General features: G+C 40.4%; 1 protein-coding gene across 2 annotated transcripts in view; it reads right to left on the reverse strand.

Annotated features, from left to right (window-relative positions):
* The window catches only part of HMGA2 (high mobility group AT-hook 2), a 101,200-nt gene that overhangs the window by 77,624 nt on the left and 4,717 nt on the right, over positions 1-18,859 (reverse strand). For both annotated transcript variants that reach the window (XM_065743343.1, XM_065743344.1), the window contains exon 3: positions 14,263-14,313. In XM_065743343.1, coding sequence (XP_065599415.1) covers positions 14,263-14,313 — 51 coding nt within the window. The remainder of the gene's footprint in view (positions 1-14,262; positions 14,314-18,859) is intronic.

An 18,859-nucleotide genomic window follows, 5' to 3' on the forward strand; every position in this document is an offset into this window, starting at 1 on the left:
GGGCAACTGTGCATCTCAGAGGCTGCTAGATCATCACAGCTTGGTGTTTGGTCATGCCAATTCCCATGCCTTCTGTGCACCAGAAGGACCTAACAGTGACCAAGTCAATTAACTTACATAAACACATAACAGAAGATACTTAAGCTTACAGTATCCCCAGTAGATCAACCAAGAATTTGTGCATAAATTGGACTCATAAAATATGTAAAGTTATAAAATAAACTTAATCACCTCAGTGATATTCTCAGACATTAAAAGATTTAAAATACAGTAAGCTCCTGTATGTTGATGGGTATAGCATAAAGTCTGATTAGAAGGCACCTATCCATTATCTGGTCCAGCCTTCTGCTCGGAGCAGGTCTAACTTCTAAATTCAAAGTTATATCACATTGGCCAGGTCTTCTCTAGTTCACTTTATGAAAATCTTCAAGGAGGGATTCCTCAGAGTTCATCCTATGCTCATCCCCCTCCACTGCGCTCCATGGGAACTTCCCTTGCAATGATCTGTAGTCATTGTTCCCTGTCCCCTTATACCACTCAATAATTGGGGAAATGCCACGGACTCATTAGACCTGTGCAAGTGAGGAGAATGGAGTTCAGTTTATAGTAAGAATTCTGAAGGCCCAGAAATGAAAATCCCCATTACTCACATCCTCAAATGCCTCTGATCCCCTCGGCCTGACTTTGTACGTAGTCTTTACACAGCTTGAACGACCACTGGGATTAGAATGGGAAATTTGGATGCAAAGTAAGGGTGAGCAACTGGCACATCAATTCAGCATGCAACTGATTATTCATCTTTCCATGCATTGAAAAAATAAAAATAAGTCCTTTTCAAGATTTCAACAACCATATTGTACGGTATTCTAGTTATACGGCAGATCACTCATTTTAAGATGTCACAAGAATTCTGCCTGTGAAATTGTAGAGTCAATTCTTTACTGAAGAAATAAAAATGACAATAATCTTTGACTTTGGAAAACAGGTGCTATAATGTTCTTTTGGAGACTTTCACATCTTTCTTCTCATTTAAATGAATGCTTTACCTACTCAGGCAACAGCTACATGTTTTAAATAAGGAGACGCCTCGCACTTGGTAGCTACATAGTGTTCATGAAAGCTTTGTGACCTCCTCAATGGAAGAGTGCTTTTATTTTCATTAAATATATATATATTATATCCCCAATAAAAACAACCCAAAAGACATCAAACACCAGAAAAAATACATTGAAATAACATTAAGGATCTAATATAAATCCACAAAATCCAGGAAATTCAGAGATAAAGGAAGACTTTCAGATGAGGGAAAACTTTCCAATATATTAAACTGGAGCATAAATTTACTTCTCTTCACATGTTTGCCATCAAGTCATTCCAGACACAGGGGGTAAGTTCCTTCCTGGGGTAACTCAAGTGCCTTCAGCAGTGCTGCACCAAGAATCAATTTGGTCCTACAGAGCCATGTCTTAATACTTTCTGATAATTACCAAATATACTTCAGTTTAAACAGCAAATTCCTCTCTTACAGTTTATTTTACCATCATTCAGAGTCTTTGAGGGAGAATTTGGGGGATTCAGAGAATTTGGGGGATCACAATATTTTCCAAGATTATAGAGTATGATGTAAATCATGCGGTTATGAATTCATTAACAGACCAACTAAAAGAAAAATCTGTACGAAGGAGAAAATCCATACTCATATATAAATATATCTGAGATTAGCAAAGGTAACACTGCATCTCACTGGGCACAGACATTCTCAAGTGCATAAATAATATTCTCTACTTTCCACTCCCATCAAGTAAGAAAATACCCCTTAAAACTTTCATTTGTAAGTCATTCACAGCCACCCAAGCTCAGCCTTGATGCTTCCAATGCATGGGCCAAACTTGCTATTGGTAGTAGTCTAAATCATGTGCTATGGGTCCAAGCCTCTGCTGCACTTTCTGGAAGTGCAAAATCAAGCCTACAGCTTCAAACAGGATATGAAGGGAATGAAGAGATTTTTAACTGCCTTCCTATCTCCTGTAATTCTGCCTCTGTCCTCAAGCTGACATAGTTTTGGCTCTGGGGTCAGGCTACTCCTTCCCCGACAGGGTAAGACAACCTTAATAAGCTAGTTATTAGAAGAAGCCCAGGTGTCTGGCTGAGCAATAGGATCCAGAAAAGGAAAGTGACGAGGAAAGCTGGAAAGAGGAAAGACAGGATGCAACCTCCTGAACTGCATCTTTCCACAGCTAACTGGGGTACACAAGCCAACAACCCTGAGCCAAGAGATGAGGAGCAGAATTGCTGTAAACATCAAAGCTTCCAGCATCACTTCTGTATCTAAAAAACAACAACAACAGCAAAAATCATTCTTCCTTTCGGTTTCCTAGACAGAAAGAAGCAGAGGGGCTATGACTTACAGCCGGTGAGATGAGGTTCAACCTAAGAAGCCAGGAGTGACAATACTCCATTCCATGCTCTGATCGCGCTTCTGGTAAGGTCTGAGCACAGACATCACATTCAAAATGCTGCAGGAATAGCTCTGCACTTTTATTTCGGCTCTACATTCATATTCTTTTTCTGCCTGTCTAATGCTCCTTGATGTAAGGCCTCCTTAAAGGTTACCTGAAATATTCTTAGCCAGATGTTTACTTTGGTGAAGAGCTTCCAAATAAATCCAGTCAGACATTTTTTAATTAAATAAATGTCCTTTTCAATTTCTCAGCCATCTTATCGTGCTCAAATTACTCAAAACAAGAACTTTTTCAAAGCTTCTACCCATGACATTTACGTAGCCCTGAATGAGGAGAGTGGGCAAGGTAAGTACTCAAAAGCCAACGTGGAGGAGAAGAGAGTCCCTGGGGAAGGACGCAGCTAAAGTTCCGTTCTGTTTCCGTACTCATTCAAGGTGTCTTGAACGCTCACACTGCAGAAATGTAAAAGAAGGATGAAATTCCTTCCTTGGCTTTTTGTGATATGGCCACCAGAAGCTCTTATGAAAATAAGCAAGTCAACAAAAAGTAAGGAAGCCAAATAAATCAGTAGAGTGCTGCACCCCAGTTATTACACACTCAAGATAATGAGCGTACAGAAAGATACATAGAGTCATGAAGTGTACAAAGCTTGCTCTAGGACATCATTTATTTTAATTATTTGAAATTATAATTACACAAAGCAAACTGGGAAAATTTATAATTATGCAGAAAGATCACAACAGCTCTAACTTTTCCCTTAAAAAGTTTTCTTAGTGTATTGCAAGCACAGGATTAATAATATCTTTCTTGGAAAACAAGGGCATCTGGTTTGCCTGCAGTGGCTGTTGGAGTTCCTGAAATGAGTGATCAAAGAGACAAAGTAGCTTCTGCTGGGAGCAACATTATTATTAAGTATGTAATTTTGAAGAGCTTTTGTGTGCATGTGTGAAAGACATCTACAACACAGTATCTCCTTTTTGTTCTCCTCAGTGAATGTTGGCTTAACTAAAGGAATTTTGATCTAGTTGAAACCAAAAATACGATGCGCAAAACCTTCTCTCTCAAGATATGAAGCAGATTAGGGAGCAAATTCTTACTCAAAACCATAATCAGTAGCTTTCTGTTAGCATAACTTAGAAGTGTTTTCCAATTTATGTATCACTATTTACAAGTATTTGGAGAGAAAATCCTAACTGTAGCAAAGTCGGTAATAGTCTTTCTATAAAATTTTCTTCAAGGGAGCAAATATTTTATGCAGACGTATTCTGTTTGTATGTACTCGCTGAGCACACTCTTAAGGAAGATTATACAAATGGAAGCATCAAGATCACTCAGGCACTCTTTTAAAAAAAAATGTGGAAGGTCAAAGTGCAGAGGTGTCCATATTCCAGCCTTCCAACAGTTCACTGAAGTGACTGCTTCACACCCCCCTGCCTCCTACACACAGTTTGTGAATGTCACTGAACGACAATGAATCCAAGAGTGCATGCCATGGCACAGTTACCTTTGTCTCTTTGCCTTTTTACTGCAGCCATCCAAATACTGTACTTCTTCACTGTGTTGTGTGAATTGTTTAAGACTCAAACAGACAGTTGTCTGTGAAATGAGAGTCCTGGGGCAGATTTCTTGAGGCACGTACCATCATTAACAGGAAACAAGGCAGCATGAGCAGCCAGAGTATGAATGAGCTCAGTGTGAATACTAAGGAAACCTCAAGAACACGTTAACACAGTGCAACTTTGATAAGATCACAACAATGAAGATCACATATGTGCTTGTATTATGTCTCATAAAAGGCTCCAATTGCTGCCTATTAAGATAATTGATATAACAGTCAAAATAGACTTGAGACAGTGTATTGGGTGAAGTCATGATTTTTCTGCACGCAGAACAAGCAGTCTGAATCCTTTTTAAGTTCCCATCAGCTACTCTAAACAGACAGGATGTAAAGTTTCTAAATCTTGCCAATTCACTGACAATAGCTTCAAAATAGACTGCCACTACTGGCAAATCACTGCTAATCAAAGCCAACCAAACTTTGCAGGCCAGACTTTGTTCTCACTGATCCTGATGGAGATACACCAGTAATACTGCTACTTGAAATGTGATTTATCAGCGCTGATATTTAAGTCATCATAAGTAGCACCACAGTCTGACCCTGCAGTTCTGCAGTTGAACAGTTCTCGGGGCTGAGATACTGGAGTAAAATAAACTGAAGATAGCAGGTCTCTTTTAAAAACAAGGGGGGGGGGGGGGGGGCGGGAGAAAAAAAAAAAAAGCCAGAATAAAGATGATGCATTGCTAGCTTCCTAAAACTGATATGCAAATAGCACACACATATACATATAATTGAACCACCAACAACCTGGAATTTTACAGTACAAGCAATAATAGCATGCAATCCTATCTGAATTGGAAAGAAAAAGAATCAAAACCACATGCAAATAGGTCACAGTAAGCCATTGCCTGTGAAATTTTTGCAGCCACACTTCAAAATACACCTATAACTTCTTTTTTATTTGTCAGATGCTCTAGTATGGAATCCAAGACATCTGTTCCTCTCAGCTGCACAACTCTGTAAGATCTCCAGGTCTCCAGTATTTTCCTACATAACCACACTTAGCCCTCTGCACACTGAAATTCATCAGTTGAACATGTTCAGAATTGTTAGTCCCAGGTAGTAAGGCTTACATCCAACAAACACTGTGCTGCACTCCAAGTTTCAGCTGACAGCCACCCACAGTCCTGCTGCACCCTCTGCAGAAATCTTCAGAGCTGCAGGCCAGGCCACAGCTCCATGCAGAAGCCGTCCTGCAGGCCAGGACATGACACAACTCCATTCACGGTGCTCAAACTCAGCTGGTACATTGCTGCCACAAAGGAAGAGCATTCTAAGAGAGCCTGCTCATTAAAGTGAGGAAGACCTAAACACACGTCTCCTGCACAAACGCCTCCTGTACAAATGTCTCCATCCTCAGCCTATGCTTTCCTGTGTGGCAGACATTCTTCAGCTTTTCCCTTGATACTGAAGACCCATGCAGAGATAAGTCCCAAGAAGAAAAACAAGGAAGAAAAAGGTCACTGAGTTATTAGTTACTAGTTAAGGGCCCTAATTTATTATTCAAATTGAGATAGAAGTGATGTTCCAATCCAAAGTGGGCACTTCAAAACAGAGGAAAAGCAGCCCTAGGAATGTCAGCTCAGATCTTCATGTGTGTGCCTAAAACACCAGGCCAGGTTGCTTCTTGTTTTCATCTCTCTTCCTTTGGCCCTGTTACTTTTACATGGCTCCTAAAAACCCAGCAAGGCATTGTGCAGCTTAGGTGGAATGATCTCCCATAAAGACAGGCTACAAAAGGTGAGGAATGCAACCCAGAGATGGCTGCATCCAGAAAACAAAACCACCTCTCTCTCCTGCCTGTCAGCCCAGGTGGCCGGCGGCTCCTTCACACAGCAGAAAAGATTATCTTCCTAGAAAGAAGGCCTCTATATTGCAAACAAGGAAATCATACCCCATCAACAGCTTCCAATAGCTGCAGGGCTGATAAGTGTTTTCTGGGAAATCGGAATAGTTCAGAACAGGCAATAACAGATGACTGCAAAACAAACAGCACATTATGAACATTATCAGCTGCAACACCATAATTACATGTTCCTCCACATTTGGCTCTCATTCAGTCCTACAACTTCCCAGGCCTCGGTGTCCTGGTTTAGGGTTCCCTCTGAAGGCTGGAAAATCTGGGACTTTAAAAGATCTGTCTCCTTCACCTGCAGTTTTGGTTCTGCATCTTTAAATCACTAAACTCCATACTGTAGTCTAACTATTTGCATTGGTCTTTGTGAAACTACAATTTTCAAATTTGACAGGTTCTTGTCCCTCTACCTGTTGGGTTTTTTTTTTGTTTGTTTGTTTGTTTGCTTGTTTGTTTTTGTTTTTGTTTTGTTTTGTTTTTTTCCTTTTAATCTGATGAATATGAGTTAGGTCTTAGGACAGAAAAACAGGTGCACTTGTAAGCCACTGCAAACTATGCTCCCTTTGTATTTTAAATTGGTACCTAGCACAAAATAAAACGAAGAGAGCAGAGTGAGAATGGGTCATGCCAACTAAATCATATATAAAGTACATCACTACTGATGCAAACAATGCTTTTCCTTCCTCTGAGTTGCGTGCAGCAAAATTAGAAGCCACCTCCTGGTGAGGATATTTCACAGCTATTAACTGGGAAAAAAAACCAACACAATTTTCTTGCTGAAAATCTATCCCTGTGCCAAAAATATAATAAAGAATTGCCATTTCAAGTGATACTTCCAGACTTAATGAAGAGAAAATAATAATACTTGCATTTAGAGCGTGTTGTGACTTTCATTCAAGCACCTGAAAGCACTTTCCCCATATTAGCCTGCCCTAGCCCTTCCAGTAAAGGATCAGACCAACATTCCTTTATCATCCACATCTCCTGTTTGAATCTGTAAAGGATACAGAATTAAACCAGAAGTATTATTACCCTGTAATTATTATCAAAGCTCTTAATTGACAGGAGTAAACTCATCCCCACAAGGTTGACTGCCTTTCCTAAAATTGTCAGTTTCTATTAGTGGTAGACAGTAAATGTGCTGTCTTCTTGTAAGGGTACTGTGTTACTGACATATGCAATATGAAACAGAACTTGGGACACATACATTTAATAAGGTGCATAATGAGACAGAAGCTATAAGAAACCAAAAAATCTTTACACTGAGTCTTCTGTCCTGTATCACACTTCATTATGTGTCTTTTCACTGCCTCAGCACCACTCCCTGCAGAAGGACACAGAACAGACACCAACACTGGATGGGGCAGCCTGGCATCACCTTGCCTCATAGGTAGGGCTCAGACTGGCCAGTCCTGAAAAACAGACTGACCTTATCCAAAGCATTCAAGGAATCAGATGCTGCGGTGTCATGACCACACCTGACATTCACTGGATCTGTACTGAATCTACATAATTATCAAGTGGAGAAAATGCTACTGATATGCACACTGTTTTCAAACAGTTTTCAGGCTCATATTCAGTTTTGGATCAGGTACAAAGCCCCCACTGGTCACAGATCTCTCCACTCTATCCTGTACATAAAGAACACGCACACCTCTTCAGTTTCTTACTCCTACACATCACTGCCCACCAATTACATGTATACAAGAGGTACTGTGCATTCTGCAAACTCATGCCAGAGTTCACAGAAACAGGTAAAAAAACACTTGCTGGTTAAAGACACAATGCAAAAGCATGCTTCCCCTCCTCACCCAACCTGCTCACAGCATGCCACACTGAGTAAGGATGGCCTTGAGCTGCAGGCAGAGGCAGCACGCCAGGAAATCTGACTGCTATTCCTGGCGCTTCTACAGATTTCCTTGGGCAACGCAATTAACCTTGTGGAGTACATTTTCAATGGAGGTGGGGCCCAGCTCCTCTTTCTGCATTCAAGTTGTTTTCAACAGTGAAAATGGAACTGCAAGAGCGAGAACTAGCTGATACGCTTTCTCTGTCAGGCAGTTGGATGTTTGATTGTTGACAACCCTGCCAGCAACAAAACTGAGATTTCAGGCACTGCAGGTGCAAAACTGCCTTAGGATGCTGACAGTAACAGCCTCAGTGCTCTGCTTCCTCCTATGTAAAATGGGCAATGAGGTTTATGAAAGTCAAAATACACAGCCAAAAAGAAAACTTAATATTTAAAACTCTTGAGCACCTGTTATCTTGGATTATAAAAAGAAAACCACTCTGAATTTCAGTTTATTGTACTACAGTTGCTGTATTTTTCACTTTCAGCATTTTTATCCATTAAGACTTCCTCTTTAGGTCTCAAGAATAACAAAAGCTTTTCCTTTAATAATTCTGAAGTGATGACTGAAATCAAAGCATATTTTAGCTAAACTGGAGGTGTTGCATTATCTCTTAACAGAAGCAGAAGCAGATTCAAGAATTAGTGAAATGCCCTTTTGAGAAAATAAATGTAGTTTAGAAAAGAAAGAGCGCAGCCAAACTTTCTGATTTGATCTCCAGGATGACCCACACCTGAAACAGATGGCACCACATCTACTTATACCTACAGGGGATATACTTTGAGATCCCAAGGAAGGACAACAGTGGCAACCCATCCTTGCTGACAAGCTCGCAGAGAAATGAAGACACATACCTCTTCAGCACAGATAACACAGAACATATTCTTAGTGTATTTTATGCACTTGCTACAATCGTGGAAGATGTTTTAACCTTCCCCAAAGTGTTAAATAGGGAAATTAAAAAATATATATTAAAAGAAGTAAAAATTGGACCAAAAATAATTTAATATCCTATTATTAATTGTAAGATAAAAGTTTAATAATCCCTAGAGACACTTTTCTCAAGATTTTTACATTTTGAGAGATGATTTCATTTACAGATCATCTGTGCTGGAAAGTAAATACACAAGTATAAAGCTTTTAAGACTTTTAGGTCAATGTTTTTCTCACTCCTTACATTTAGGATATTGGAAGGAAAGGTTAATACTCTGGCTTTTGTAATTAAAAAAGACCCTTCAAGCTCTTTAGACAGCTGAAGTGATGAGCTCTCCCAGGTGATACTGTTATCTGATGTAAAATATGTTCATGGCACAAGATATTTTATTTATTATCATACTTAGATTTTGCCTTAATCATGTTTTACTCCAAAGGGACCATGAAATAACGAACTCAAACAAAAATAGGTTATCATAAAAATGGAAGCTCCGACCTGGCTTAAGCTTGCATTGGTAAGCAGCCTGTTGACAAAGGGTGGGATTTCCTTCACATAGCTTTTGCTGTCTGGAAGTCAGGACTGCACCTTATTTTCTCACCTAGGCTGTCTTTCCCAATGACAAAAGATTGCCATCTCACCAGACCCAGAGGAAAGCCTTCTGACTCCAGGAGCACCGCGATCTCAGAGCAGCTTTCTCTCTCCACTCAGTGAAGAAGCCTGTGTGCCTCTAAGCACCTCCTAGGCTGTGACTTCACCTGAGGTAAAAATTACGGCACTGAGAGAGAAATGAGTAAAATCAGTTAAAAAGCATAACAATTACCGTGGCACAACCAGACAGAAACTTCCAGTGTGCAGAGTCACGACAGGCAAGAAATAGCCTCAAGACTTGGTCTTCCGGTACTCCTGTTAGATTATAAAGGATCTGAGGCAGGGGGATTCACTTGATAAGTATCTTTTTTATTACAACCTCACTTCCCAAAGTGTGCAGGTGTGGGAGGAGCAGAGGTAGGCTCCTGCCCTGACACAGGCCTTCTGAAACCACTGGAACAGAAACACCCCCCACGTTCCGCGCTCACGGCTTGATACGTCAGCCATGTCGAAACGGCAGCGGGAAGTAATCGGAGGAAACACTTCTCAGAAAAAAGAATTCTGTAATGATTTTTTAAACGTGGTTTGGCATCGTTTAAGCAGACTTGCAGGATGGAGTGAAATTCTGCCCTCATTAAAAAGGGGAAAACCTGAGTTTCAAAAATACTCTAACGGCTCACTAATCCTGATTGGATCCTTTGAAATTCCTGCTTAAGGAAATTAAGGTCATTTCTGATTATCTTTTATCTTCTAGCAATCAGAAATGTGCTACCTAGAGCGTCTAGCAGAAAACAAAATTCTTGAAAGACAGAGGGTTTTTTAGAACAAGTCACAATTTCTATTGGGCATCAGTGTCTGAGTGGGCACACAGCTGCTCCACAAACACTCCATCTTCAGAAATCATCTGGTTATGTCCTGCCAGTAAGATCATGCTGCTTCCAGAACCACATCTTCCTATTCTTTAAAACAATTTCATGACATGGTGACGACTGCCTCTTCTTCCCACTAAGTCCCACCAAAAGCTCTGGGTTATTCCTTATTTGTTTGTGCCTTTTTAAGCACTCTGCCATGCCACAGTCAACCTGTGGTCCAGATTAAAAACAGTGGAGGTGAAATCAGACAACACTAAAAATGCATCTAAAGAAAACAAAAACAATGAAAATAAAAATTATACATCCTTTAAAGCTTAGTTCTGAAGCATCAGCTTCAGAAATGGGTTTCAGGTTTCTCCATTAAACCAATACCTGAGAGCACTACAACCATATGAAATTTCCAGGGGTTTCAGAGGAAACAACAGTGTAATTCATCATTCAGTCTACTGCTCTACTCTTACCCCAGTATTTTCAGTCAACTTCTAGACATACCAGAATAAAATGAAATGAAATGAAATGAAATGAAATGAAATAAAATGAAATAAAATAAAATAAAATAAAATAAAATAAAATAAAATAAAATAAAATAAAATAAAATAAAATAAAATAAAATAAAATAATAAAATAAAATAATAAAATAAAATAATAAAATAAAAATAAAATGGCATCTTTGATTGTAAGCTCTTTACGCAGGCAAAACTGTTTGCTGATTCCACATGAAGCAGCACTGATCCCCAGTGGAGAATGCCTGATGAAATCAAGGCAAACATTTTGACGATTTCTAGGCATGTCTATGAATTTGACTTTATAACCATGCCACATAAAATAATTCCACTAATAAAAACTACATTGGCCCACCTGCCTTTTCCATGCAGCACAGACTACATGCCCACTAACAAACAAGCAGAACATAACAGGCTGATGCTGAGGACCAAACTCCACACCGCATACCTTTCAAGAGGATTTTTTCGCTTAGCTCTAGCCTATGAGTTGAATGGCTTCTGGACAGCATTAAATGCACAACTGGAGAATGTCTTCCAATTTTGTTTCATTCAAAATGAATCAATGCAAACAATAACTAGGGACAATCAAGAGGTCCAATTCCAAAGCACACTCCCAATTTGACCTAAGATGCTAATGCAGATGCAGCCAAAGAGCTTAGAATGTGTTCCTGCACTGAAGCTTCTAAAATTGCAAAGTACCAAGGTCATGAAGAGTTTTACCTCCCTCCCAATTAATAGGTCTCACAGCTTTCAATGCATTTCACACATGTGCAGCAACTTACAGCAAAGATGAGTTCTCCAGCAGCAGACATTGTGTTTCTATTCCACATATTTTCATTTCCCATCTGTGTGATCCTTCAATTTTTATTCAATTAGCCTTCCACATTTGGAAAGCTTTTCTGCGTATCTGAGTATTTCATTTTCAGAAGAGTTTGTCACTTTTTACTATCTGTTCTACTTATAAAGGTCCTCTCTCCTTGAGCTTTGCCAAGCCCACATTATTGTTCTGAAAAGATCACTGGATGCATCATATGCTCGCGATAACCTGAGTTCCTTGCCCTCTTCACTAGGATCTTCTCTTCCAAGTTTTTTATTAGACAAGAAGATTTATTTCTTTTACAAAAAATGCTACATAAATAAATAAATACGTTGCGAGTCACAAACATTAAATACTTAATTTGAACCGGCAGAAAGAGCGGCTACCGGAATTCTGCAGCGGTCTGTTAGCTCATATGTCTCTGTGTGTGCATACTGAAGGAAACAGCAGAAATAATACTTTACAGTTTGATGAACAACATATGACACTGAACCTCCAGACTTGCAAAAAAGGGTCACAATCTTAGGAAAATACCTGTAAGGCAGAATTATGTCCTTCACAAGGAAAAGAAAATCTCCAGACTCCTTACTTTATTTGGTACAGAACAGCTATCATCAAGGCTTGGTGTATAAGTAAAATGGGATTAATCAAGAAAATAACCACTTAACTGAAGTTTGGGTGATAATAAGTTGCATTTTCTGAATACATGAAAACACGAGGGATGCTACTGTGCCAGCTGCTTTCAGGCAGACTCCCTCCTTGATTTCACTTACACATTTTACTTCTAGTTGGCACTGCAATGGCTTGTAATAATTTAACTGTATTTATTTCTGGAGCAAAATATAGTTGCACCCTCCATGTCACCATGCACAGAGGAAGAACTCATGAAACAAACTGGAAAGAGAGAAGAAAGAGGAAAAAGGCATGTCTGGTTCTCACAGCCTACAGAATTACCTCAACCCAAGGCAGATAGTGAGCATTATCTCCGAAATTCATCACAAGAAATCACACCATCAGAAGACACAGGTAAACAAAGCATGCTTCCTACAGACATAAGAGGAGAGTAATACTAAGTCTGAAAATATGCCTTACTTTCAAAATTAAAAAAAGTGAAATTGTTGTAAACATGGGTCCCATGTTTAAAGCAATGCATACGCATACTAAATAGCCAACAATTCTCTTTTCTGTAAATCAGGTTCTTCACTCCAGTTCAGCTCATATTGAATCTAATGTTCCACTGATACCACCTATTCTTTCTTCCCCATAAAGATACAAAAGCAAAAGGGAAACATTCTAGCCTCAAAAAGCCACAACTGTTCAGCCCTTTCCACTGAAAACTCACTTCACGAGTGCTTAGGAGAGAAAATCTTTTAACATTTAATACCACAACGTTTTCCCTTTTCATAAAGCTATTCAGCCACCCCTATTCAACCACCACGCATTCCTCAATCAGTGGAGATGGCTTGCCTGTTATAAATTACTCTCATAAAACAGCTATTTCTGCTGCTTCCCCTGGGACTGCACCCAAGGTGAGGATCAAGCCAGCAACACTTAGCATCCACATGTGCGAGCGCAGAATGTAATGGAAGGAAGCAGGCGTTAACTAATCTTTGTTTTACTGCTGCAAGCTGCCTTTGGGAACTTCACCAGCACAGGTAGGTTTGGGAAGGTCGCCTTGTTTCCTAATGCCAAGGAGATGCTTGTACCTGAAATCTGCCTCTTCAAAAAACTCCAGGCATAAGCAACACACCCAATACATGTGAGTGTTTTCTTAGGGTACTTCATCACTGGACAAACCTACAGAACTAGATCTTAATGTGACAGTTAAAGCCCTTTCCTGTGTTTAGCTGCTAATGCTCTGGAGAACATCAGCAGTAGTTTTAAGGACCTTCCGATACTCTCTGAGCCTTCAGAAGCACACATGCTGACAGCAGTGTTAACACCCTCATGAAAGAACAGAACCAAAAGGGAAAAGAGGAAGACAGCAAAACTGAGCTAGGCAGGGATTTGTAAAAGCAGTCCAGAGAAGAAGGTTGACCAGACAAAGAGGAAGACAACTAGAGAAGCAGACAACAGTGAGAAACAGGATTTCAGGTATCTGGAGCTGCGATCTTTCCATGGCTAAAGAATCAAAACACATTTGTCTGATGGCCACAACTAGAAAGTAAATCATCAGGAAAAGAGCAAGTTTCAAACAAAACACACTATCATCAGTACATTTATTTACATGAAGAGCAGAACAACCTAATTCTAAAAGCAAGTATCCTGCTGTTCGTTTATGCTCTTTCTCACTGAATCCAAATTTGTTTGCACATTTCCAGGGAATGTGGCACATTATACGTTGCCTTGTGCAAACTACATCTGAATGTTATTGCCTCTCTCAATCACCTTCGGATGTCTGATAGTGCCCCTTTAACCTTTGTTACTCAATTACTGAGCAAGTTATCTCTTTGCTACTCCTTTTCGAAGGAAGAGTTGTGCCTCTTTCCAAGCTGATAAGAGACATAAATATTCACTCCCAGCAAACATTCAGTAGTAAAGTGTCTTGAGCAAACTACCAGAGTCTAAAGGTAGGAAGCTGTGGTTAACTTTTATGCTCTCTTAACCCTTTAGTCAACCCACCAGAACAAGGCACAGAAGAAAGATGCTCTTTCTCACACATGAAATAATTGTTTCTTTAGAGGAAGGACTTGTAACATGTTTTATAAGACAGAAAATACATCAAATGAAAATAAATCAAATGATTGTAAGTGGAATATCTACCCATTTTCTGGGCCGCCCTCGGGGTCGCTTTTCACCAGTGGCTTCTGCTTTCTGTAATGGAAAAAAGAAACAGCATGTTTTATACTTCAGCATTATTTAACAACTTCGGTAACAAGGAACTCCTTTCCTGCAGCACTACCTTTAAATATTTCTCTTGGGTGGCACCAAGCCTCATCCTCAGCTCACGGGGACAGGATTGTGATGTTTTTTCTGCCACTTCCCAGCCCATGTGGCCTGGGGACACCTTGCTGCAGTGGCATGGGGCATGATTGGGATCTGCTGAACTACAGCACCATCCCATCTAACCTTCCACAGGCTGCAGTCATCAGTCATCACCTGAAGGTACTACATTTGATATGCAGCCTGTTTCAAGCCTGAACAAAGCAATTTATAGCAGCTACAACTCCTCCCTTCAGGCTCCTGATGTTTACGCACTTAATGGATTTGGGCACACAGTCACCACGAATGTGTGTTCATTCACACAGGACATAACTCTTCTACTCCACATGAGCTCTTCCAGGTAGATGCTCTCTACCTCGTGCTCTAAGCAAACCTTTCAGTGCTCCAAAACATGCATCCCCCTTGAAGTTTACGGAAACACTGTGGAAGGTGCCCTACAAGTGACAGTGACATTTACATGAGCCCAGCAGTAGGTCTTGCAGCTCAGCGTAAGGGTAATTTGGGTTCTTCTACAGACTCTTCCATGAGTTTTTCCTAGATAAGCTCTGTCCATCCACACACCTGCAGGTAAATAGCCCTGTCCCATTAAAGGTGAGAGGGAGATCTCACCACTGTGACAGCAGTACTTCTGCTGCCTCAGACATAGCTAAGCACGAACACTTCTAGCATACATTCTACACACGTTCTTCCACATTTCCACAAACTGTTTTGTTTCCAGTTCACTCTAGGTGTATTTGATTTGCCCCTAGAAATCAGATCACTTGCTGGTCAATCTCTGTAATATACACTGTCACCTAACACTGGTCACAGCAGATCCCTCTGCCAGAGAACCTGAGCCAAGGGAGCCGTGGAGGAATCCCTACAAAAACAGATCTACAAGGTAAATGCAATTATTCTAAAAGAAATATCTCACAAAGAAAAAAAAAAAAAAAAAGCTGTGAAAAATTAAATTCACACTCCTAAAGGGCAAAATTATCACTCAGGCTTGTTAAAAGAGTAAACTTGTTCTTTAATCGTTTATACCAGCATTACATGTAAGGTGAAACCCTCCTATGAGAATACTTGTTAAAGTGCATTTGTTACATGCTGTAGCTGTCTATTTCAGAGTTTTGGTTCCTTTTAAAGTGTTGCATGTCCTCATTACCTGAAGGATACAAGAAAGCTTCAAAAAATCTGTGAAAAAAATTCTAACTTTTTGGAAACAAAAACTGCTAATGTTGCTAAAGACATGATAGGAGCTGCAAGCTTCACTGCAGGGCCAGGGGGGGTGAGCCATCTCCCCAGAAAGGCTACAGCTGGGTGCCAGGGGCTCGGGGAACCCTCGCACCGAAAGGAGCGAGGCTCCTGCTGCATGCAAATTCTGTTAGAGGAAAAACATTTCCAGAGCCCTTATCAAAACCAAATCTTTCCCAGAGGTGAGCTGAGCAAACAGCCGGGAATGCCAGTACTATGTTTCGGTACAGACTGACTCTGTAAGTAAATAGGAGGGTTTCCACAGGCTAAACTGCAAAAAGTGAGTGACCAGAACCTGAGGAGAGGATGTGTTTATCTCCATTCTGAGGGTAGAGGAAGACAAAACACTTCTGGAACCACCACGAAGGAGCAGAGGCGGTCCAGTGGTGATCAGAAGGTGTGAAGTTTAGGAAAATACTCCCCTTCTTTCCATCTGGATTTTTTTTAAGGTTGCATTTCACAAACATAGCCCATTTTTTCTCCAGCAGCACAAGACTGCCTTTTAATTTAGGGGCTCGAAGAAAGGTTTTATTGTAGATCAGACAAATAATTCAATGTTTCTCCATATAATTTTCAAGTAATTAATAAGAACAGGAACACGTAAGTGCTAAAACTTTGTTTTTTCTATTCCACAGGTATTTACATAATCTAAACCATGCCGGGCCATCGGCCCTCTGCTTTAATTGAAGTGTTGCCTCTGAAGCTGGGAACAAATCCTGGGAGAGCCCCAAGCCACCCAGAGATCACAGGGGTCTGTATTTGGGCAGCAATGCACAGTGCTCAGCCACCCCACCCACAGCAGCCTGTAATTGCTCACGCAGAAAGGAAGCTGCTGCCCTAATCCTCTATAGCACTCTCTGAAATTGAGATGTGTCTGGTCAGGATTTCCTCAGCACTTGGCGCTATGCTAGGAGGCATCCCCTCGTTCTGTGCAGCTATGCACAGAATCACTGAACCTAAAGGAGGGCTGGGTGTGTAATCAAACCAAGGTTATGATAATTCAGGAAAAATTATGGAATTTCTTATAACCAATCATATTAACAACTCCTTTTCGATGTGTCACATTCTAGAACTAGAACTGGATTTACTTGCTCTTCAGTTCATGATCTATAGGGAAATGCTATTTTTGTCCTGGATGAGAACGACAGCCATGCCAGCCACTGCCATGTCATCAACATGTCTCCAGACAGGTGTGCAACCCAGCCAAGCCCCACACCACCATGCCAGCCCAACTCAAATAGCAGCCACCAGCCCCACAATACCCAGCCACCTCACATCACTGCATCTCCATGCAGTGGCCATGCCCAAAAAGTTGGTGTGGTGCTACTGCAGGCAGTTAACAAGATAAGACAGGTATAAATAACTGAGTGGCTGTAAAATGCTCTTTGGGCATCTATGTGTTGTCGAGGAAGATGGAAAATGTAACAGAATCCAAATTTTGGGAACTCTACCCACTCTGCAAAATGATTTGCTGGAGACCTCAGATGAAATGCGCCAGAGCTGCAAGCAGGTGAACCAATGGTGAGGTCCCAGTGTGAGGACGGCTGCTGTCAAACCATGCCAAAAGAGCTTGCACTGGGAACTTACATCAAAGTTCTTTCTGCTATTTGTTTTTCTTTCTTAGAAGAAATGTAGGCATTGGCTACATACAAAACTACTGCACTTGCTGCGTGTTTTACCTTTTTTAATTTTCAACAGGAGTTGTCTCCTGCTTCACCCACCTTGCTCAGAGTGTTTGCAGTCTGATTTTTTTTAGTTACAATAACTATACTGTGATCCCTTGATAAACCTGAACTTGTTTTTCCTTTCAGCCTGCTAGGATTGGTACCAGTGAGATTCAGTGAAACATGGGAGAAGCCACATAGATTTTCATGAACTAATTTAGGGTAGAGTCTTTGTCACATGCACCAATATTTTTAATGCTTTTTTCTTCCTTTTTTTTTTTTTTTTTTTTACCTTTGGACTGCTTAACTCAGGGACGTGGTTTTCCACATACCAAACTCTGGCTGTGTAATGAGAGACAGTACTAAGTATCATCACACCCAGAACCACAGGTTCTGGTTTTCAGAGAATGACATTTCAAGCCCTGGTATCGTTGGTGAAGTTTACAACAATAACTGCAACATTACTCAAGATGCTTGTACCGAAGACAAATTTTACAAGAGTTTTAATTCATGGATATTCCTGAGATACCTCCCTGACATCTTCTTTTGAGGCAAACACACGGACGTGAGCACTCTTTTTCCTTTTTCTGACCCCATAATTGTTTTTCTTCCTTCCCGACAAGAGAGCATTTATGCCTGTACAGTATTTTTGTGAAGCCTAACCATGGGAGCCGAACAAAGAAAAGGCCCTGAATGCTACAGAGAAATGCGACGGGCTGGGAACACAACCCAGCCTAACAAACAGAACTCAACCACACAGCACCCAGGAACTAAAAAGGAACACCCTTACTACGACCCTTCTGCAAAACCCAAGTTGTTCTTTAGAAAAAAAAAACACACAAAAACCCTCCTTTTTTTTTTTTTGCTAATTTTTGACAAATATTTTAAATGAGTAACTGAATGACATGTTTAAAGATACAGACTTGAGTAACAGCTGGGTTGCAGGGACTCAAGTGCAAGGTGAACAGCGGCTGTTTGCGGCGCACTCCTCCCCTGTCAACATGTTGTGTTTGTTCTCTTCATGAAAATTAAAGTGAGAAACAGTCCTTCTAGAAAATGCAGCTTACCTTTTGTGTCCACTTTATAATAAGTGAAGAATGTGTGATATGCAAAAGTGTTTTTTTTAACCATGTATTGCCTGTAATTAAAGCAATTGCTGTGTTATTAGCTATCCAATTGGTCCTGCAACATTCTGTACGCATTGTCAAGTTTCATGTTGCTAATTTCCTAACAAGCACAGTTTGTTTTCAGATGCCCCAAGGCCAGTTTATTAAGACCGAACACAAGCTCTGAAAACTAAAGGAAAAAAAACATATTTAAAAAATCCTAAGAACCAAGATATTTAAATCCACAACACAATCACAATTCTAGGGCAAACTGTCCACCTCTGTGAAGCATAATAAAACAAAGCCCCAGCACTAGAGTATTTTTAACTGACTGCCGGTTTGTGCAATGTATTTTTAATTGTGATGTGTAATGGTTTGCAAGAGAACACCCCATCAATTAATCATGAGAGCATT

The sequence above is a fragment of the Cyrtonyx montezumae genome, unplaced genomic scaffold, assembly GCF_038088225.1.
Source record: "Cyrtonyx montezumae isolate F1298 unplaced genomic scaffold, pur_monq_1.0 scaffold_3, whole genome shotgun sequence".
Lineage (NCBI taxonomy): Eukaryota > Metazoa > Chordata > Aves > Galliformes > Odontophoridae > Cyrtonyx > Cyrtonyx montezumae.